Here is a 22,804-nt window from a genome sequence, read left to right as displayed (position 1 = left end):
ATTTAGAATACAAAATTATTGTATTATTTAGAATACAAAATTGCCATAATCAGAGGCGTATTTACAGGGGGAGCAAGTGGACTATAGTCAAGGGCAGAAACTTTATACGCGTGGCCAACCTCATTAATGAATGGGCCAAGAAAATTAGAGTAACATGTAAGAAGGGAGGTAGAAAACATGCCTAGAAAGTGAGGGATCAGGTCAGTAAGCAGCCAAAACAGTGACCTGGAGGGTGTGCAAGCAAGTATGTGAGTGACCAAAACAGTGTGTAAGCATTTGAGTGGCCAAACAGAAACCAGGTCAGTAACAAAAATATTTACCTTGGGAGTATATAAACATAGGAGTGACCCAGAGAGTGTGTAAGCATAGGAGAGATTTAGTGAGTGAGGAACGAAAAGAGTGGCCTAAGGGTGTGAAAGTATGTGAGCAACCCCCAAAAGAGAGGCCAAGTCAATGAGTGACTACAAGAGTGTTATAGAAGGGTGTGCAAGCATATATAACCAAAAAAGAGGGGGGGGGGAAAGAGTATTAGAGAAACTCACTTCGCATAGGCCTTTTCGAGCAGGGCGCTCCAGAAAACATTTGGATTGCTTGCGTGTGCGTAAAGGAGACGTCCATCGCGGGTCGGCAACCGGTCGTCGATCACTACGTCCGTCCAGTGATTATATTGCCAGAAGCGGAAGTGGAAGATACCGGCATACTTATGCTTGAATGATTGATCATTTGGTACAACGTGATTGAATAGTCTCTTTTGCATGGTCAAGCTAGCTAAAGCTGCTAGCATCCAGCAGTCACCTAGGAGAAAACAAATTAAACATTGTCTATACGGCAAACCCACAGAGAAATGTCCAGGCTGCATGACCGTATTAGCAATGTCAGCTTTATACAAATTCCACTCCATACATGCAGTGATTCTTAAACTTTTGTCACTAGCAGCAGTCATGCTGTTTGGTTCCGGGAATTCCCCAGAACAGTGTAAAGAATCACTATATATATAAACCACTAAAAAACACTCGCGGATCCAGAGTGAGGCGATAGGCTGATCGCCCCCTCTCAAAAACTGGATACTATGGGGGGGGGGGAATCTATCTGTTCCGTAAAATGTAGAATGATTCTACGAACCTACACAATCGGGGGGGGGGGGGGGGGGGCAGGCAACTCAGAAATAAATCCCTACTCTGCAGGTATATTTTTGACAAAACCCTGCCCATGTTTTTTTTTTTTGGTCAACAATAACTTTTCACATTTTCCACTCGGATTTGACACTCCTTTGGCGGAGCGGTGGCACAACAGCCACTCCGATCAAGGACTCCTTCAAGCGCATCACCCGGGATTCGCAAATGCTTCAAAACATCTATAATCTATATATACAGGGTGTATAGGTAACAGGGTATACAGTGTATGGTATTCTGATGGCAAACCGTTGATCCTAGAGGCCTACTTCCAATTAGAAAAAAGCATCCAAATTACGAGTATGTGTAGCACTCAAATATGTCATTCATGTCGCAAGGGGTTGTATAGTTATTAAAATAAAAAAAAATTGTACAGAAACTGTGCTTAAGAACCCAATTACAAAGTTGTTGCCCTGTCTCTCCTGATGCCAACAGTAGGAATTCCACGTTTCAAAGTGCAATTATTGTTCTAAGTTGCTCTCACTCACTGAGATATTCGAATTCGAAAGAGGAGGGAAGTTAGGAAAAAAAGCTTTAAATGCGGATAAACCATTTTGCCCACATTTAATGCTCCCCCATAACTTCCCTCCGTTTTTGAATTCGAATATCTCAGTGAATTAGAAATGCTGATTTTTTTTCCGCATCAGGAGAGACAGGGTAACGAATGTATAAATTTCATTCTTTGACAGAAGTGTTAATAAGACAATTATTACTGGATCAATAATTTGTTATCCTTCAGGTGCATAAATGCATCTCTATGTGGAGATAACATGACAATTCATGCACAAGCTGGATGCCCGCAGGGAGGTGGACTCTCTTCTGGAGAAAATGGATAAATCTGGAATGGCTTGCATTGGGGGCTATGCTGATGATGTAATTGTCGCTAAGGGCAAGTACATTGATACTGTAGCTAGTATTATGTCTGATGCCCTTAGGAAAATTGAAAAGTGGTGGGACAGTGAAGGACTTTCTTTTAACTTAAAAAAGACTACCATGGTCTCTTTTACCGGAAAAAAGACCTTTCTTTGAAGAACATCAAGTTCTTTGGTCAAACTCTTGAATATGCCAGTGAGGTTAAATTTCTAGGTGTGTACCTAGATTAGAAACTGACCTGGAAGAAGCACCTAGAGTTTTGTCTGAACAAAGCTAAGAGAGTTTTTTGGGCCTGCAGAAATGCTATTGGAAGGACATGGGGATTAAATCCCAGAGTCATCCACTGGATCTACTCAATGGTCATATCTCCTACTATTACTTACGGTTCTGTTGTCTGATGGTCCAGAACAAGGTACAATACGGTTAAGTCAGACTTGGCTAATCTACAAAGAATGGTTTGCATGGCCATCTCTGGCAGTATGAAAACCTCTCCTACTGAAGCACTCACACTTTTACTCGGGATGTATCCTCTACACATGCACATAGAGGCTGAAGCAATCATCTGTATGAAAAGATTCAAGAATTTGGGTCATTGGAAACAGTACTCACAGTACTTCTCATAGGGTGGTCTTGATGTAAATGTTACACAACGTCCCTATCTCAACATGCCAAGTGATGGCAAGTTTTCCAAATTTGCATTTAATAAGCATTATATGGCTCAGTTCCCTTCTAGGGAAGACTGGGGCATTGCTCCCACTCACAGTGATCAAAATCTTATACTGATCGCTCTAAGCTTGGAAACAGTACTGGAGCTGGAGTAGGCTCTCCTGGAGATCGTACACAGTTATCATATCCTTTAGGTGGCTACACCACTGTTTTTCAGGATGAAATATTTGCAATTCTCATGTGTTGTAAAATTTGCATAGATAGAGGTTTTAGTAGAAGAAGAATTTTTATATGTTCTGATAGTCAGGCTGCACTGATGGCTCTTCAGAAATCTGAAATCACCTCTCATGTGGTCTGGGAGTGTTACACTGCACTCTGTAATTTATCTAACAACAACAGAGTCAAGCTTTGCTGGGTACCAGGTCATTCAGGGAGCTCAGGTAATGAATTGGCTGACAAGCTGGCTAGAAGGGGTTCTGGGACTACATTTATTGGTCCTGAGCTAGCTTTAGGCATTTCACGGGAATTGATCAGAAATACTGTTTTCAACTCATTCAGGAGAAAACAGTACCAAGATTGGCTGAACACTGACTGTCAGTGACAGGCAAAAGAGATAAATTGTGACTGCCCTAGTTTTAGGCAAAAGGAACTGATAAAGCTCAGCAAAAATGGTATTCGTAGAGCTGTTGGTCTACTTACTGGCCACTGTACTCTTAAAAGGCATCTTAATGTCATAGGAGTTAGTAGTGACTCAACCTGCAGAGATTTATATAAGGAAGACAGCTGCTCACTTTTTTTGTGAATGTGAAATGTACTCTGCACACAGGTTTGAGCACTTGGGTCATCATTTGATTGAATGATGGGAGCTTCAAGACATTCCTATTAGATATTAGCTGAACTTTGCTTCAGCTACAGGTCTCTATTAAAGACTTTTTCTTTTGGGGATAGTACAATAGACCTCTGGTCGCAGTGCTAGGTTATATGAAACCCCCCCACCCTTAAGTCTAAGTCTAAATTCATTCTTGAGCACAGTTTCAGTACGAAAATTTAATTTTTCTATTTTAATAACAACACAATCCCTTGCAACATGAATGCCATAGCTGAGTACCTAAAGTTATTTGGAAGCTTTTTCTAACTGGAAGTATGCTTCTAGGATCAGCGGTTCACCAGTAAAATGTCATACTCCTTATTTGCTATGCACCCTGTATATAATCCATGGAATAAATTCAAAAAATCAACTTAGCTTTATGTTGAGAGAAGTCAACAGAAATTGAAATTCCAAGATGAAAATTTCAAAATGAAAATAAATTGACGACTTGAATATTGACAAAGCCATCTCTGGGTAGAGACTACTACTTAACCGTACATGCACCTCGTACACATTCCTTTACGGAATTTCTAATGAATCGGCACATGCCGGAATGTGTGTTCTGAGTGAACGTGTGGCCCTAACGTATTTATGTTGTAGAGACTGGCCGAAATTTGCAAACGTTTCTGATAGAACTTTGGCTTTAAGCCTAAACGAAAGTTCAGTCGAGTCTTGTTTTAACAAATACCGTTATAGTGAAAATCTCGTTTTAACGAACACTTTGTAAGATACAAATAAAAAATCCAGAAATAAATGAAACAACCACTTTTAAATTTGCTTACCAATGATAACGGCGCAAATTTTTCCTGTGGTGAACTTAACTTTTGGGTAGAAGAGATAACAAAATCTACATAGAAAGTTCATCAAAAGAAAAAATTGCAGCATTATTATTGGTGAGCAAATTTAAAAAAGTGGTTGTTTCATCATTTATTTCTGCATTTTTTATTTGTATCTATGCTCATTATATTTGTGATGGTGTTTTCTTCGTATTTTATTGTTGCTATTTTCGTGTGACTAAATTCTAAGGTATACATTGCAAACATAGGGACAGGACCATCTTAAGAGCATCATGGACCCCCGGGCCAAGTGGTTTTTTAGACCCTATCAAGTAAATTCTAAAAAATTTCAACCAAATCTAATTTTTGTGAGGCCCCCGAGCCATGACTGGGTGGGCCCATGCGTTAAGACGGCACTGCATAGGAAAACTAGTTCAGTCGAATCCTGTTATAACAAACCCCAACAGACCAGAGAAATCATTTTGTTATAACAGAATTTTGTTACAAAGGAATTCTAGGTATTTGCATTATTCTTATGTAAACCTATATGGGAGATTAGAAAAGGTTCATTAAAATGAGATTTTCCTTATAATGGTATTTGTTAAACAGGCATTCAAAAATTACTCTGTATCCAGCGTTAAATGTGGGTAAAATGGTTTTTTCACATTTAACGCTATTCTTTATCAAATTTCCTCCATTTTTCAAATTCGAATATCGCTGCGAATATTGCACTTGGAAACATGGAATTTTTTTTGTTGGCATCAGGAGATGCAGGGCCACAACTTTCTAATTGAAAGTTAAGGCATTGGGGAACCATGCAAAAAATTTAGATTTTTCATTTTGATAAACACTATATTTTCACTCTTAAAACTGGCACAGGGTACTTTTTGAATGCCTGTTGAGCATTTTTTAAATCAGGATCATACCTCTACAACTGGAGGTTGATGGGATAAAGGCTGTGCTAGCACTTGCAGGACACCCTGTACATTTCTAGCTGCCGCTTTGTACATAAAGTGACACGTGCAAAATTTACTCACCGAGCTCTCCTTGCACGACATCGAATCGAGTGGCTTCTTCCATGATTAGCCTTGGATCTTCACAGATTTCCTAGATAAAAATTCATTTTTAGTGTTGCACGAGAGAAACACTATTATCATACATTTATCATCTAGAGACGTATTTACGGAGGAGGGGGAATTGTCATTAGTGAGCTACAGAGTGGATAAATTTCCCACGCTTGGGAAGTTTCAAGGAGCATCAAATTTGAGGAATGAGTGGGCAGGAAAATAAGACTAGAATGGGAGAAGGGAGGCAGAATTTTCATAGCCTACGGGAGGTAAAACCATAAAAAGAGGGACTAGGTCAGTCAATGACCAAACTAGAGATATTGCAAGCATGCGAGTGACCAAAAGAAGGACCTAGAGAGTTTCAAAAGCATGCGATGGACCAAAAGAGGGACCTATACAGGACCAAAAGAGGGACCTATACAGCAAGGTACCAGGTCAGTGAACAAGGAAAAAAAAAAGTGCCTTTGGGAATGCCAAGCACGTGAGTGCCCTAGAAAATTTACAAGCATGTGAATGACTAAATGAAAAATTATAGTAACCTGAAAAGCAAGGTAGCAAGTTAGTGAATGTTGGAAAGAGCAACTTAAAGAGCAAGGAACCAGATCCTCTAGAGACCAAGTGAGTGACCTAGAGAGCGTGATTAATCAGGTGAGCAAGTGACTAAAAGGACCATGAAAGTGTACAAGCATGTGAATAACCAAAAGGGTGACCTAGAGAGTGAGAGACCACGTTAGTAAGTCGCCAAAACAGTGATCTGCAGAGTGTGTGAGAGACACCAAAAAAAGTGTTCTAGAGAACCAGTTCAGTGAGTGGCTGAGGTCAGAAACACCGAACACTTAAAGGAAATTTCTAAGTACTCCATTATTTGTAATAGTTCATTAATACATTTACTGTAAGTAGATATCCCTGTCTGTTTGTCTCTCTCTAATTACCTACCCAGAGATGCCACTGTACTTTCATTTACCTGGGTCACGGGACCCAGGGTATTCAAAAATTCTGGGTTCCTTTCGAAAAAAATTATCTTGGAAAAAAGTACGCCCTTCCCCATAATTCACTGGTATCTCTATGAATTTTTTTGTGTGTTTTCTGTGATTTTCGTGGCGACCAGAGGTTTTTTCAAAGGAATAGCTAACTCAAAATTAGAAACCTTAGAAAAGCGTATTTTTAACCAATTACCACCACGCAATCATGGGTTCAAGACCCGGATTTTCACCAAAGGCAAAATCTAGGGGAGGGTATGGTAAATGAAAAATATTTCTGTACAAAATTAAAATATTGGAAAAATACAGTATTTTTTACTACGCTAATTTAAAATTCTTTTTGAGCGTTAATGATTCACAAGTAATCTGTGGAAGAAATCCTTCTGCCCCTCCTAAACCCGATTCTGCATACACACCAGGTTTTGTTTTTGCGATGTGAAACGGCAACTATTACATAGCAGCTAGACGAAAAAACTGAATATTCAAGGTAGAGTTTTACAAATTCGTTTTTTTTAACGATCTCGGAAAATGTTGCCCACTTTGAACAGGCGTTCCAAATCCTTAACGATTTTTAAAAAATGTGCATTCACAATTTTGTAAGAACAAGGCGAATTTACGCCATATAGAACGCTGTCTTTGAATGCTGGCAGATAGCCGCGAAAGTAGCATAATTTCCAATATGTAACCGACCGAAGGGGATAAAATCTGTAGGGGAGTAAAAACTCCAAAATTCTTTTTGAAAATTCTGTATATGGCCCTCATTGGAAACTAAATATCTTCAACAACCCGCGTGTATATCAATATAATACAGTATACAAAGTTGTAAAACCACTTTTTCAAGGTCGCGAGCGATCGTGAGAAGACTGAAAAGAAAAAAAAAGGGGAAAATATTGGGGGGGGGGGGTGTTCTCTCTCTCTACTCGTTTTTAATCGTGAAGGATGCGTGGACCAAATTTTTATGCGTCCTTTCCCGAAATTTCAGGTATTTGATGCATTATAGAGCATCAATGGCATCTCTGCCTAACACTACTAAACTGTACATACACGTCATACACATTCCTCTGTGGAATTTCGAACAAATCTGCACATGCTGGAATGTGTGTTTTGAGTATTTGTTTGGCCCCTAACATATTTATGTTGTCGAGTTGCGCTTGTTTATCATTCATGCTGCCATCTGTCTTCCATTTTCTGAAGTAAAGATGGAAATGCTTGTGTTTTCATGTTATGTCAGTATCGTGTTGTAGGTCTGATTGCTCTCTCCGGAGAGACTTTTTCAAATGGGAGACCGACTTGCATTCACACCTCTAAGCTGGAAAACCACAGAAAACCAACTTCGGCTGACCACCACTGTGCCATCAACAGGGTTCGAATCTGGATCCTCAGGACAAGAGTCCAGCACGACGACCGCACAGCGGCTCTCATTACCTACTAAAAAACCACAAAACACACATTTGACTTTATAGTTCAAATTTTCATAGAAATGTTTTTTGTGTAAGAGCTTACACTGTTTGGAATTGCCCCACGTGTCGGGGCATTACTGAACAAAGTCAGCTAAGTAAGGAATGTAGGATAAATTATGTGTTTTTTTCTAAGTTAATTACTAACATGACATAATCAACTCTCCAAAGTCAACTTAGTTCCTGTGAAAATATACAGCTAAGGTGAACATAAAGCTAATAAAAAAAATATTTTTAATCAATATTAATACTTTTACTGTGTTTCCCCGAAAATAAGACCTGGTCTTATATTAATTTTTGTTTCAAAAAATGCATTAGCGCTTATTTTCGGGGTAGGGCTTATATTAGGAGCATCCTGAAAAATCATGCATTCTCATCTTTTGGTAGAATAAACCTATCTTACTGAAGGCATTTTTGAATGATGGTTACACAAAAATGAACAGAAAATTCCAACTTCATAACACATTCCTTTTGGGTGTCGCTGTTTGTTTAGGAAGTTCTGTTTAGATTTTCGGGACTAAACGAGGCGATGTGTTCATCCTCCAGAAATACTCGTCTCGTCTCTTCATTCAGTCCTCAGCATCAAATGGTACCGGTTGTTTACTTATGGCCGGGATTACACTATAAAAGTTTAGTAAAAGATCTTTAGTAAAACTTGAAAACAAAAACAATCAATAAGCCTATTTGTCATTTGGCTTGAACGTAACCAATACACTTATTGATTGCATTTTCAAGTTTTATCTCAGAGAGCTTTACAAAACTTTTACAGTGCAATCCCGGCCTATGGCAACAGCATTCAATGGGTAGCTGGAATGTGCCATAGGCCAGGATTACACTATATATATGTTTTAGAAAAGTTCTTTTATAAAACTTGAAAACAACCCATATGCCTATTCTGTTACATCTGCTCGAATATAACTTAATAACTTATTGGTTGAATGTTGAAGTTTTATGAAAGAATTTTTCTAAATACTTCATAGTGTGTGTGATGCTGGTAATATATGCTGTTTTTTATTTTTACTAGAAATGCTGCGAGTAGAAATTTTTTCTTCATTTTCTTTGATAAAAGTCAGTCTCAAATTTATCTGTTTACGTCAGCATTCACCTCTTGTCCAAGGACCTGCCTGAATGGGCGTTAATAAAAATTTAATTTTTGTTTACATTAGAACTTATTTCAATAAATTTCAATGATATCATTTATTTATATTTTTATTTGATAATAAATAATATACCATTATACCATTTTATGTAGTTCAATATATCCGTCATGTGTTGCAACGGCATACTAAATGGGTCTCATTGACAATTTTAGCTAGGGATTATTTTCGGGGAAACACAGTATTATTCCAAACATTTAAGTAACATTTGCATCTGTTCATTTGTTCACATTCATCTGTCACATTTGTTCTTAAAAAATTGCAAAAATAACATCAACAGCAGAGTGCAAACCTGGAAAACAAGGGACTAGGTCGACTAAACAAGGAGTAAGTGACTAAAAGAGGGACTTTGAGAGTTTACAAGCATGTAAATAGCAAAAAGAATCACCTAGAGAGTGTGCAGGCATGTGACTAGAAGAGAGATCTAGAGAACGAAGGACTAGGTCGGTAAGCGACTAAAACAGTAACCTGGATAGAGCATGTGAGTAACATAAAGAGTGACCCAAAGAGTGTGTGAGAGTAGGAGTGACTCGGAGAGCCAAGGATTAAGCTGGTGTGTGACCAAAACAATGGCTATAAGCATGGGAATGACAAAAAAAACTGACCTAGAGAGCGAGGGTCTAGGTGTCACCAAAACAGCGACCTAGAGAGTGTGTGAGTTTGGGAGAAACTTAGTGTGTGCAAGCATGTGAATGGCCAAAAGAGTTACCTAGAGAACAAGGTGACTAGAGATCAAAGATGAAAAGAATGACCAAGAAAGTATGCAACTATGAGAGTGACTTAGAAACAGGGGCAGGGAAGAAATTTTACAGGGGCAGGAGTTAAGCAGGCCGGGAAATTTGTGGAATGAATGGTCAAGATAGGGTCATTCCATGTCAAATCACCCAGCCATGACACCCATAGTCGAAATAAGACTGGATCGTTCCGATTTCAAATCATTCAACTAGATACTGAAATGCAACCCATCATCCCGGATTCCAATTATTATTTTTTATTAATTGCTTCTACCATGCTTGTTGACCATGCAAAGTTTCATGTACATATCTCAAAAACTTTTTGAGAAAAAAAATGTTTTCTAACCTCACGAATGACGTCTCTTAGGCTAACCCCATTCAAGCAATATTATTTGTGAAAATATATCATAACTTTGCAGATTTTCAATATATTCAAATGAAATTTCCACTAAAATGCTCACAAAAAATGCAGATTATGAATAGACAAAATGTAAACCTTAGAGGAAAAAAGTCATTTAAATTTATAAAAAGTCATTTTTATTATTTTTTTTATTTTTAACACAATTTTTTAAACACTTTTTTTGGATGCACAGCATGAATTTTCAATTTTTTTTTAAATTTAATCCTATTAATATATTAAGAAGACTGTAGAAAAGTAAACATTATTTTGACAGTTAATACATTTGAGTAACAAAACACAATGTACTTATATGCCTATATTAATTATATTTGTACATTTTGACTTAATATGATTCATGCTTAGTAAAAAGAAATTTATATTTTATTTTTCATGTACGCTTATACATTTATTACAGTATTCACTAAATTAAGTTTCATGAGTAGTTAATGCAATAATTCAAAACAATTAATAAATTTTAAAATTCTAGGATTAAATGAATTCATGAAATAATTAGAAATGTTAATGTAATGTGTCAAATGGGAGTTGGTGAAAAAAAAAGGTTTTGGGTGAATAAAATAATTTTTCAAATTAAACCTTCATGTTCAGATTCTTAGAAGTGTTCAAATTCCAAATAATTAATTTCACTTTTAATTGATGTATAAATATTTCTTATGATGCAACAAAGACAAACTTTTGCAATCTGATATATTTTTGCATAAAGAATTATTTTGTATTTGATAAACCCAGATAATATTAATCATATATATATATACATAGATGTATTTTTGAAGTTTTTCAACATGCTTAATTATAAAGTTATTTCACCACAACAGTGTTAAATTTTTTTTAATTACTTTGATTTTTACAGCAGATATTTTAATAAACATATATTTAATGTATATGATAAATATGAAATGGTTATACTTGTAAGAAAAAAAAATCTACATTATAATATTTAACACAAGTCTATATATATTTTTCCCAAGAAATAATTTAAAATTGCTGATAAAAAGCCAGAATACGAGGCATTAAATCACAAAGAATGAAATAATTATCAGCTACAACCTAATTGTTGGAAGAGAGTAGATGGAAGATGGAAGTTGAGGCAGATGGAAGAGAGTAGAATTGAAAACCTAATGTATGTAATGCCTGGTGGTGATGTATAAGATGTGATGTTTCTTGTTGTGATGACGATTGTAAAAAATAATAATAGCTTCTGTGAAGATATAAACTATGGCACACTGGTTTTTGTCCTTCAGAGGGCAGCTGGTGTCTTATTTAATTATAAGACTTTATCATCCCAGCATCAGGTGATAGAGTAATTGCTGCTGTTTCATTGGGAAGACTAAAACAAAAGTGTTAGAACTAAACTGCCTGCCCCCCCCCCTGGATCAAATGATGCAAGTGTCAATTATGATCTTGCTGAAGACAGAAAATGTGCTTCATAAAGTAGCCTACTCCAGGGTTAGCAAATTTTTCTTATGATAACACAATTTCCATTTGAGCTAAATATTTTGGAATTCAAAGTAAAATGTCAGAAAAGACACTGAAATTTATAGTGTTGAGAAAAAAACTGGATCTGACTGTCATAAAAAGTGTTATGCAAAAGTGTAAAATCTGTTACCCATTACATCATTGGACCCATCAGACATCAATATTGAGGAGTGGAGCAAGTTCTGAACATTTATCTACTGTGTGTCAGAGCTTTTTTCTCAAAGTATGAAATATATCTGAAAGCATGCTTTAATCCTTTAAAATGTCATAAGAAAAAAATAACAAAAGGTTTAAGGATAGTAAACTTGTATTTTTCATGTATAAATGAAATAAATGGTTGTACAAAATCAATAATTCCAGGGCTAAAAATATGCCATGCCTGTAGGAACAGTGAATATAAACAACAATAAATTAGGTGAAGAAACTGAATACTGTGAAGAGATGAACTGTAATAGTAATGTAGAGAAGTAACTTGAAAAAAGGCCAATTATTAAACAAGAAGCACTTGAAGAAATAAATTCATCTCTACAGAACATAGCAGAGTCACCAATTAAACTTCATAGAGTAGCTCCACAGTGCCAGTCAAACAATGCCAAAAGAAAAGTTGAATCTGTTTGCAACACATTAAAATCAAATGTTTGTAAAGTTTTTGAAGAATTACCAGAAAATGAATCTCAAAGCACACTTAATGAAGATATGAAACAGAAAGCAAATATGATTATTTTGATAAAGTTAATTAGAAATAAGATTCAATTTAACCATCACAACAAGGGGAAAACTGTAAATTTTAACTCTGGCCCTTGCTTTAAGAAAGTGGAACAAGGAAAAAAATCTGAAGAGTTCAATGTCACTGAATATGCTGTGCAGGAGAGCTTTTGTAAATGAAAAAGCAAAGGGGAGCCATTGTGTTTTTATTATAAAAAGAATCAAAAATTAAATTTCACCGATTTTTTTGCAATCTAATTTTTTAATGCAAAGGTTTAAATTTTCTTTCCTAGTCATAATCTACATTTTTTGTGAGCATTTTAGTGGAAATTTCATTTGAATATATTGAAAATCTGCAAAGTTATGATATATTTTCACAAATAATATTGCTTGAATGGGGTTAGCCTAAGAGACGTCATTCGTGAGGTTAGAAAACATTTTTTTTCTCAAAAAGTTTTTGAGATATGTACATGAAACTTTGCATGGTCAACAAGCATGGTAGAAGCAATTAATAAAAAATAATAATTGGAATCCGGGATGATGGGTTGCATTTCAGTATCTAGTTGAATGATTTGAAATCGGAACGATCCAGTCTTATTTCGATGAATTTTGCGTTGCGAGCCAGAATAAACATATTAACGGTCAAAAAACCATTATTTTTTTTCTCCAGTATTTTACTTCATATATTTAGGAGAAATTTAAAATAAAAGTTGTTTTGGTAACTGCTGTACCTCTGGTCTAATACTCTAATACTAATCTAATACTCTACCTCTGGTTACGTTTGAAAAATTATATTTTTTCTAACGAAAAATTCCACAAAAACAAAGTTTACATAATTTTTTTGCATGTAAATTTCAAATGTAAGTGTATGAATTATTTTTATTCGTATTCTGTATGCTTTTGTGAACACTTTAGTGAAAATTTCACTTGAATATATTGAAAATTGAAAAAGTTATGATTTATTTTCTCAAACAATGCCGCTTAAAAATTGAGCCTCGGAAAAGTCATCTGCATCAGCTTTTGATAAATTTCAACATTTTTTTTCTCAAAAAGTTTTAGAGATATGCAAATAATATTTCACACGGTTAATAAGGATGGTAAATGCAACAAATAAAAAAAAAATCATTGAAATCTGAGACTATGGGTGTCATTTTGGCATTTTGCCGGGTGATTTGAAATGGAATGACCAGATAATTAGACTAGTGAAAGAGTGGCAAAATTCGTCTAGCTCACAGGCAGCTAAACATTAAATCTGTTTTTGTTATCACCTGTCTGATTTAGGCTTTAGATTATCGGGACCCTTGTGTAAACGTATCTTTTATAGTTTAAGTTGTATCGTATATTACTTACTCTTGGTCGCTTCCACTCGATCAACGAGGGTGATGACTGGGTGGAATAATGCAATGATTGGTTAACATTGAACTCTGAATCTTCATACATTACTCCTTTCCTTAGGCAATCCTGTCGTATTTTGTCAAAGTTCTGGACCATATTTGGCTCCCTTTCATTGACCTAGAAAATATAATGAACATGACAAGATGGTAAGTATGTCATTGTCTTGAGAAAAATCTTTTGCATCACGAATCGCAAAGTGGTACTCTAATGAGTAACACATGCAGTCTCTTAGCTTCATTCTGACCATGACGTTTGAAGTGACAGATATACTTTTTCCGCCGAACAACCGAGAGTTAAGATTTGGTATTCAACCCAAGTGGGATCCTCGGTCAGCGTGTTAAATATTTTTTTCCTCTGAAGACAACACCCACTGTGTGTCGAAATGCATTAGGCGTTTTTGTATTTCTCGTGTATTTGCCTTATTCGTTGGCGACTTCTTAATAGACTTAATAGACAGTTTAATAATAGTTTATTAGACAAACTAGTGAAAGGTATTCTTGGTTTTGGTGCACCGAGTACGAGTATGATGCCGTTAAGAATATTCCATATTTTTAAAGAGGGTGGTTGATGATGTAAGCATCATCTGAACCCCTCTTGTCATCAAAAGTCAGCGAATCAGAACTCCCCGTTCCATCGATGCTGACGTAATACTCGAATGACCCCTAAGAAGAAATTCCTTGTTACTCCAATGGCCACTCCTTGGGTGGGTACCGTGAGTGTTTAAGAAATCGACAGGGTTGGGCTTAGGAATTTTGCGGCTTGGTGCAAGAAAAAATTTTGCAGCCCCTCCAAGTTTTTTTCAAGAGGAACCCATTTTATTAAATTTTTTTTTTCCCATTTCATTGTTTCAGGAATGCGTTGATGGTTGAGATCATAATCAAACACGATATATTGAGAAGAAATTGCGCTTTAATTTGACAAATTTATAAATGAATAATAATAAAACATGGTCTACCTGCTTACACTTCATCGTGGCTCAAATCATATTGAACAGACATACATTTTTGACATACTTTTAAAGTGTTTCATCATCTTTTATCAAAGATATCTTATAATTCGATAACTTTGATCATTTTTTAAATCTTATATTTGTTTTTGCTCAACTAATGTAAATAATAGTAGTAAAGGAATCAAGCACTGGGATTCACAAAAATAAAATATATTCCATTTAATGTTCCCACTTGGTAAGTTCTTGTTGAGTACAACTTATTTTCGTAATTTTAATTTTTATTAACACTTGAAATTTCCAGCTTAAAGCATTTTCCCGCCTACATCGTTTCCATGACAAGTTTTTGAAAAACTCTTTAAGTGGGATTCATTATACATGAGCACTCCAGTGTTATAGTTTAAAACCAAGAGTTTCTTGCCACAAATAATTTCCAGGATTCTAATCTCAATATTTGAATATTCAAACTTGAAATTCAAAAAGATGTTCTTGTATAGGTTGTCGAATATTAGTAATACTAGCTGCAATCAGTCTACACTTCAGATATAATTTATTTAATAGTTAGTAAACACATTTTCTTATCAGAGAATGAACTATCAGGCTGCAAGCAACATAGCCTACATCCTAAATTTTCGGACCTTTGTGCTCTTAAATATTTTTATGCATGAACTCTATGTTAATGAAACAAAATATCTTTAATGTCGACACTGCAATAAATGAGTAATTAGATTAAGAAAAAAAATCAGAGATATCTTACTTTTTTTTTCAAATGTTCAGTTCTAAAAATTGTAAAAATTTAGAATTCATACATTGAATATTTGTCTTCCGAAATGTACAAGAGAATGAGTCTCAGATGGTTGTGCCATCTAACACCCATAGTCTCCCTAGTAGGGCCTGGGGCAACCAGGGCACTGCCAGGGTCATCTTAAGAGTAACATAGGCTCCGGGCCAAGTGATTTTTCTAAGGCCCCACCTTAGAAATTCTTGAAAAATTTTACTTCCCATCTTTCTGAGTCCCTTCTCCTCGTGAAGCCCTTGGGCAGTGTCCAGGTGGACCCATATGTTAAGTCGGCACTGGGCACTGCAGAATATGGGTGAGGAGGGAATCCAAAAAATTTACACTTTTTGGCTCAACAGAAACCCTTTCAAGAAGGGCTCCAAGGAGAGGTCTGCCCGGAAAGGCACACTACGGTCAGGCTCCTTAGGGAAACATGACAGTTCCCAGGAAGCAGGGTAGGCAGGTTTTTTGACACATGTCAGTTTTTGACGGTTTAAACTTTCATGTCAAAAACCCTCCGTCAAAAACCTCAAATACTGCTTTTCAACATATAAATTCCCACTGAAAATACGCACAGTGATTGCAAGTAATGCTTAAAGTGACTATGCTGCAATACATAATGTGCGATTTTAAAATAATCTTCCCCCCCCCCCCCACATAATTATTTTGGACAATTATATACATGTATATATACTTGTAAAATATAGAATTTGAGTAGAGCATAGCATAAAACTACGGAAGGATATGTAATGTCTTCAAGATAGTTTCAACCTTCTAAAATTTCTTCAACTGTTTATTTATATATGAATATATATATATATATATTTGCATATCAACATCTGCTCTACTTTTTTTTTTACAACAGATACATGTTTAAAAAGTTCTTTCATGCTTGCTATATATAATGTTGATTTCTGTTATTATATTATCTAGACAATCCCAGATATTTAAAACAATATTCTTATTGTGCATAACATTAGAATATATATATCCAGCAATCAAAATACTAAATTATCCTAAAATAATTTTTCCCCTGAAAAATAGTTAATTCCTCAATAGTAAATCCTCTAAACCCTAGAAAATTAGTTCATTATTAGTCAAAATTTTTCATTGTTACCACAGTTTCTATTCTTGGGTTACATTTGGTGGTATATTTTTAAATGATAAGTGTTTTTTTCCCTTCAAAAAGACCTTATAAAAGTAGCCTGAATATACATATTTTTTACATAAAGTATCTTAGTTACTTAACCTTTTACCGGCCGAATTCAGATTCCAAGTGATTTTCATTATTTTTTTTTGTTAATTTCTCCTTCTGATTTTTTAGTTAAGAGATATCAATCGAGAAATTGAAGAAAAAAAATTTCCCTATGCGTTTTCTTGAATGTTCCCAATTGGGAACATTGGCCGGATCTGACTAAACATAATTTTCGCAGTGAAGCCATCTTACAGGATGATACAAAATTCGTCATAATTTAATAAATTTATTTTAAAAATTAAAGAATATACATATAGAATTTTAAAAATGATGGAAATTAATTTCTCTCGAATACACTCAAAAGACATGTATATCTGGATTATAATAAAGAGCTTATGATGAGCTGAAATGCTGGTCTAAAATTCACAAAAGAATACATACATATGGGTTTAGGTTTTTGTATGGATCCCTTGGTAAGTTAAAAGATATTATTTAAAAATATAAAGAGAGAGAAAATATTATTTACAACTCTGGTACCTAAAGGCACAGGATCCGATGACTGCTTACTAGAATATACTTCCATTTTATATGGGAAACCACATTGTTTGAGCAAATCATCCAAATTTTAAATCCAAAGCGAATCGGTTTTCCCCATATAAACATCTTACTTGAATGATGAGCGTAATACGGTACTATTGATTCATCGATGCTTAGTTTATCATGGAACAACCCAAACCGAATGTGTGTAAATTTTTCATTTAATTCATCATAGATAGCCAACTTATCACCGGGTTGTAAGAAAGAGTTATCCATCAAATGGAAGTTATTTTTTATGTCTCTAAAGTTATTTCTCAGCATAACAGTGGGGACAATCGGTACTGCTGTGTCTACTGAAAGTACCCCAGTAATCATTTTCACTTGGTATTCTGTGATACCCACTTAGCAAAACCAATCCAAAAAACTTTGCGATTTTTTTCCACTCAATTTTCAAATTCGATCCATGTTGTGCGACATAAATATTTGTCATCTCAGCCAAGTAACTGAGGTACTCTTGCGGTAAAAATTTGAAAAAAATATCAATCGAGTCGGCTTGCACTTAGCTCAGCAAACTTATGACTGATTGTTTCAGTAGGTTCACTTATATTTTTGTCGAATGTAGTACTTTTTTTCCACTTTGGTTGCATGAATTTTAGTCTTTTGGCACTTGACACATGATGTTTTCTTATTTTTTGACTGGGTAATTATCTGATCTCTGAAAGGCAATTTTGAAGTAGAAGGCATGTTGATAGGATCTACAAATTCACCCACAAATGAACTACGTGGTGATCTTAAAACACAGATATCCACAAACATCTGCAGGAACGACCGGCCAAGTATGTTGTCATCGATATCTTCCTCATCTGTAGCCCGCTCATTTTCATCAGGCAGTAGCTGGCACATTTCGAATTCTTCATCGGAGAGATGTGATATATCAGAATCTCTCAAACTCAGTCTAATAAGCTACTAGTATAACAAAAAAGATGGGAAAAAGAAGTGTAGAAAGTCACAAGACCAGATATCAACTGAGAACTGAAAGCTGAAAGACCAACGTACCAACAAAATTACTCAAAACGTAGAGGGAAGGTTGAAGAGGGGGGGGGGGGCAAAGTGAGTCACATAAAAAAGGGGGTGCTGCATGTAAACATCGGAATGTGAAATTTGATACTTTTCCTTCCTTTTGAGACACACCAGAGAGAAGGGAAAAAGCAATAAATTGTTTTTTCGGAATGCCACTCCTCTGCATTGCACTTTAGAATAGTCAGTAGTGGCCAATGTTCCCAATTGGGAACAATCGTAGGAAAAGTTCCCTGGAACTCAAACAAATTTTTTTTCTCTCTCATTGAGCATTTCTTATCATTCTTGGCAATATTCTACAATTAAAAAAAAATTGAGATGCATGTATGTTTACAAAAACTATTTTAATAATTAAAACATAAACTTACAGATAATTTCCCTTGAAAATGGGTGATTTTAGAATAATAAATTGATATGATAAGAGCTGAATCGAATAACTTTTTTCTTTTCTAAATTAAGTTCAGAACCTTATATGTTCAGGGAAAAAAAATCAGCTATTTTCGTTAAAGAGAAATATTTTTTTTGAATTAATCAAAAGTATGTTCCCAATTGGGAACATTGGCCGTTAAAAGGTTAAGTTATATTACAATATCAAAATTGCTAATTCGTACATTTTCTAACCTTGGGCTATGCATTCTGACGTTCTATTTTTAGAAAATTCATGAATGGGGATTACATCACAGATCTAAATATAGTGGTATATTATATATCTCACAGGGTTTTGTTTTTCTTTTTCCTTCACCAAGAAGCAGCAACAGTAGTGACTGCATTATCATGCTAGGGGCAGATGGTCTTATAATCCAATAAAGACACCAGCTGCCCTTAGAGGACAAAGACCAGTGTACTAGAGAAAAGTCCAACTTTGCTATTTATTGTTTGAATTGTAAAGTAGTGAGGATTAATATGGAAACCAATTTCAGAAATTTCATTTGATATTTTTTTATGTTTAGTGAAACCAATTTCTAAGAAATCATAAATATTTAGTCTATTATTAGTTTAAAATATAATGAATCGTGGTGGAAGGCCACAGCATATAGCCTGGCAAAATTTTGATAAAGTAGAGAAAAATGGAAAGATATATGCAAAATGCATTAACTGTAAAGTTATGCGATGTAATCGTGTGGACAGGATGAAGAGCCATATAGCTCAGTGTATTGGAAGGGGCAATGATGTTGAAGAAATACCTGATGTACAAAAAGCAACTACATCAACATCTACAGAGTTCCCTGCTTCACAGCCTATTATTTCGTTGGAATCAACAGAACCCGAAATTTTCACTCAAAAAAAGAAGCAAAAAACTGATGACTTCATTGTGAAATCAAATTCTGCTACAACTAAAAAAATTGATTTATTAGTGGTAAAGTTTTTTTATGCCAATAATATCTCATTCAGTGTTGTTGAACATTCAAGTTTCAAAGATCTAGTTTCTGCTTTGGGACCTGGTTATAATACCCCAAGTAGAAAAGCTTTGGCTCAGTCATTGATTGATGAAGTTACAAGAGAGGTTGAGAAAACTGCAAAAGACAATCTCAGTGGAAAAGCTGTAACTTTAATTGAAGATGGATGGAGCAATATTCATAACGATCCAGTCATAGCTACATGTATATATACATTCTGAAGGTAAATCCTATTTTCTTGAAGCTGTTGAGTGTGGTGCTATTATGAAAAATGCAGATTACCACAAGCAAATAATTGACAATTCCATACGTTTGGCCCACGATAAATATTCTTGTGAAGTAAAGGCAGTTGTAACTGATAATGCGAAAGTAATGGAGAAAGCCAGGCAATTTTTGCTTAATGAGATTGACCAAAATTTGATAGCATATGGGTAATGCTCTTCTCATTGACTCAATTTACTCGGACAAGATCTAACACCTGAAGCTGTGCTCAAACAGGTGGTTGAAATACAAAAATACTTTAGAAACCATTATTTGCCTTCGGGATGGCTTAATGAACATATGGGGTCAATAAAACCCCAATTACCTGGTGATACTCGATGGAAGAGTACACTTACTTGTCTTGAAACATTTTTACACAATAGGCCATTTTTTCAGAAAATAGTAGATCACGAAAATGACATTGACAAAGGAATTGTTATTTTAATCAACAATTATAATTTATACAAACAGTGTTCAGATCTTTCATTCCAACTCAAGCCAATAAGTGTTGCATTGGATATTCTTCAAACAGATACAGCTACAATAGCTGACTCATGCCGTGTTTGACTAAGCCTTCTCAAAGAAAGTGCTCTTCAGCCTCACATTGAAAAGATACAAAACAGGATGAACTAGATTCTGAGACCATTTCATTATTTGGCATATAATTTGCACCCAAAATATAAAGGTGAAGGACTGACTGATGTGCAAAGTGATTTGGCTCGCACATGAGCAACAGAGAAAATTAACGGTTGTCTGCCATTGCTAATTTCATATGAAGCGGAAGAAACTCCTTTTCCACCTTCTTATTTCAGTGCAGCAGGAAGAATGACAAACCCTGTGATTTGGTGGAAAGGACTTTCTAAATGTAATGCTTTTTCAGCTGAGCCTGCATCTGAACTCATAAAACTAGCAATGCTTTTGCTGTCCAGTCCCGCCAGCTCAGCCTCCATTGAAAGAGTATTTTCTAACTTTGGATTTGTCCATTCAAAACTTAGAAATCGTTTAGGTGTAGAAAAATGCGCAAAATTAGTTACATGTTATTGGATGCTACGTGGTAAAAATGAACCGTACTATTAATTATATATCTATTCTAGACATTTTGTACCTCAAATTCAAAATCACAAATTATAATTAATATTTTGTTTCAATTTAAATAAATTAGTGTTTGAAAATGAAACATTGTAATATCAAAATGCCTCATCATTAAGTTATATACCTATTCTATTCGAAACATCCCAAAGCATTCATTTCGGTTTTTGACAGTTTTTGATGGTTTAAACCAGTTTTTGACAGTTTAAACCAGTTTTTGACGTCAAAAACCCAACCCTGCCAGGAAGGTATGCAACTTCGAGAGAGAGTCAAAGTTGTCTCACTCCGGGGCAATTGTCATCTAGAAATGTCCATACCACAGGCTACTATGGCTAATGGAAGCACCACCTGATGAAACTACACATTGTGTGCACTATTGGTACCTTCAGACCAGATGTTAACTCCAAGGAGAGGGGGAGGTTGTCATGGGAAAAAATTACTAGATTTCTTTTGTGGTGTCCTTTTTGTTTGATGCCCCAAGCATGTTTTTTTTTGGTTGATGAGCCGTTATATCTTTAATGACAGAAAGAAAAGCCAGACTTTTTCAGGAGTAAAGAATGAACCATCTGCATACACTATTTTCCTGTTTGAAATAAGCTAATGCCATACCTAATAACAATAACACTAAAAATGATATTATAGGGGCTTCTAACTGAAAGCATTCTTTCACAATCAATAATAGTTTGATGGGGGGAAAATTAAATTTTAATTAAAAATTTCCAAAATATTTGCTGAGAAAGAAAAGGGTTTCTTTTGGAAGAATTGCGGCCCCTGAAATTTTGTGGCCACACCTTTCACACCCCTCTAAGTCCGGCCCTAGAAATCGATGGATATGCTGAAATGTTGCTGTGCTTTTGGTTGCACAATGTATCATTTATTAAAGGAGACAAGATTACCTTTCACAGGTGAGTTAAATTTCTTTTCCTTTTTTGTATTAATATTTATTAATTGGATATTTTGTTCCCCCGAAGTGTCCCACTGATAGAGGATTAGCACAATTTCATTTCCTCTAAAGCTTTTTTTGTTTTGTTATGCGTTAAACTAGTACATTATTTAGATAAATAGAATGTTTATTGTCATTGTATATTAATTTAAAATGAATATATTATGATTAACATTTTTGAAATTGATAATCTTTCTCTAAATATGTCTGGTGCAAGCAAAGTTGGTGATATTTTGACAGTTTGTCAGATATGTATTATTTATTAAGCATCAGGATTGTTGTGATTAATAAATGACAAGTTTTCAAACTTGAGAAAATTCAAAAAATCACATTTTGTCAGCATTTACTGAAGTGCTTAGTAAAAGTCTGAAATTTAAACGTTAACAAATGTTTTTCAGGATTTTGCCAACTCGCTTTGGTAAAACCCAGGTCTTACCAGTCTTTGGGCTTTTACCGTAACATATACAATCTGGAAACAGTTGTCTTGATCCTTTTTTCTTTAATTTATATTTTTCTTTGATTCAAAATTGGAATCCATTCACCCAGGTTCGAATAAATATTGTAGGATCAAGACAAGGGGTTTAGCAATCCATAAGATGAAAGAAAACAACACAACACTTTCATGAGCAAGTAAATCAGAGTCAAATTTTAAGGAAAAGAAGATATTTAATTTTTAACAATAGAAAATAATGGTGTAGGTAGCTACCTTTTAACAATTAAAAAGGTTATACAGATAAATGCAAACATCTACCAAATGAAGATTAGATTTTCCGAGACAAAAAAAAACAACATCGCTTTACAATGATTTAAATAAAAAAAACTTACATATTATCGTTC

General features: G+C 35.1%; 1 protein-coding gene and 1 long non-coding RNA gene across 5 annotated transcripts in view; one reads left to right on the top strand and one right to left on the bottom strand.

The window, feature by feature from the left end:
- The window catches only part of LOC149088100 (uncharacterized), an 84,320-nt gene that overhangs the window by 32,578 nt on the left and 28,938 nt on the right, over positions 1 to 22,804 (bottom strand). For all 4 annotated transcript variants that reach the window (XM_089244336.1, XM_089244353.1, XM_089244344.1 and 1 more), the window contains 3 exons: positions 13,700 to 13,861; positions 5,393 to 5,462; positions 543 to 795 (listed from right to left, as the gene is read on the bottom strand). In XM_089244336.1, coding sequence (XP_089100462.1) covers positions 543 to 795; positions 5,393 to 5,462; positions 13,700 to 13,861 — 485 coding nt within the window. The remainder of the gene's footprint in view (positions 1 to 542; positions 796 to 5,392; positions 5,463 to 13,699; positions 13,862 to 22,804) is intronic.
- LOC149088102 (uncharacterized) overlaps positions 1 to 22,804 on the top strand; it is a 31,203-nt gene that overhangs the window by 2,696 nt on the left and 5,703 nt on the right. The window contains exon 2 of the long non-coding RNA XR_016194091.1: positions 13,805 to 13,890. This is a non-coding gene — a long non-coding RNA (uncharacterized LOC149088102). The remainder of the gene's footprint in view (positions 1 to 13,804; positions 13,891 to 22,804) is intronic.

The sequence above is a fragment of the Pholcus phalangioides genome, unplaced genomic scaffold (assembly GCF_987345545.1).
Source record: "Pholcus phalangioides strain wild (caught in Gottingen) unplaced genomic scaffold, Ppha-v1.0 ptg000003l_1, whole genome shotgun sequence".
NCBI lineage: Eukaryota > Metazoa > Arthropoda > Arachnida > Araneae > Pholcidae > Pholcus > Pholcus phalangioides.
Note: the sequence above shows the minus strand (reverse complement) of the source record. Positions and strands in the feature narration are given on the sequence as shown.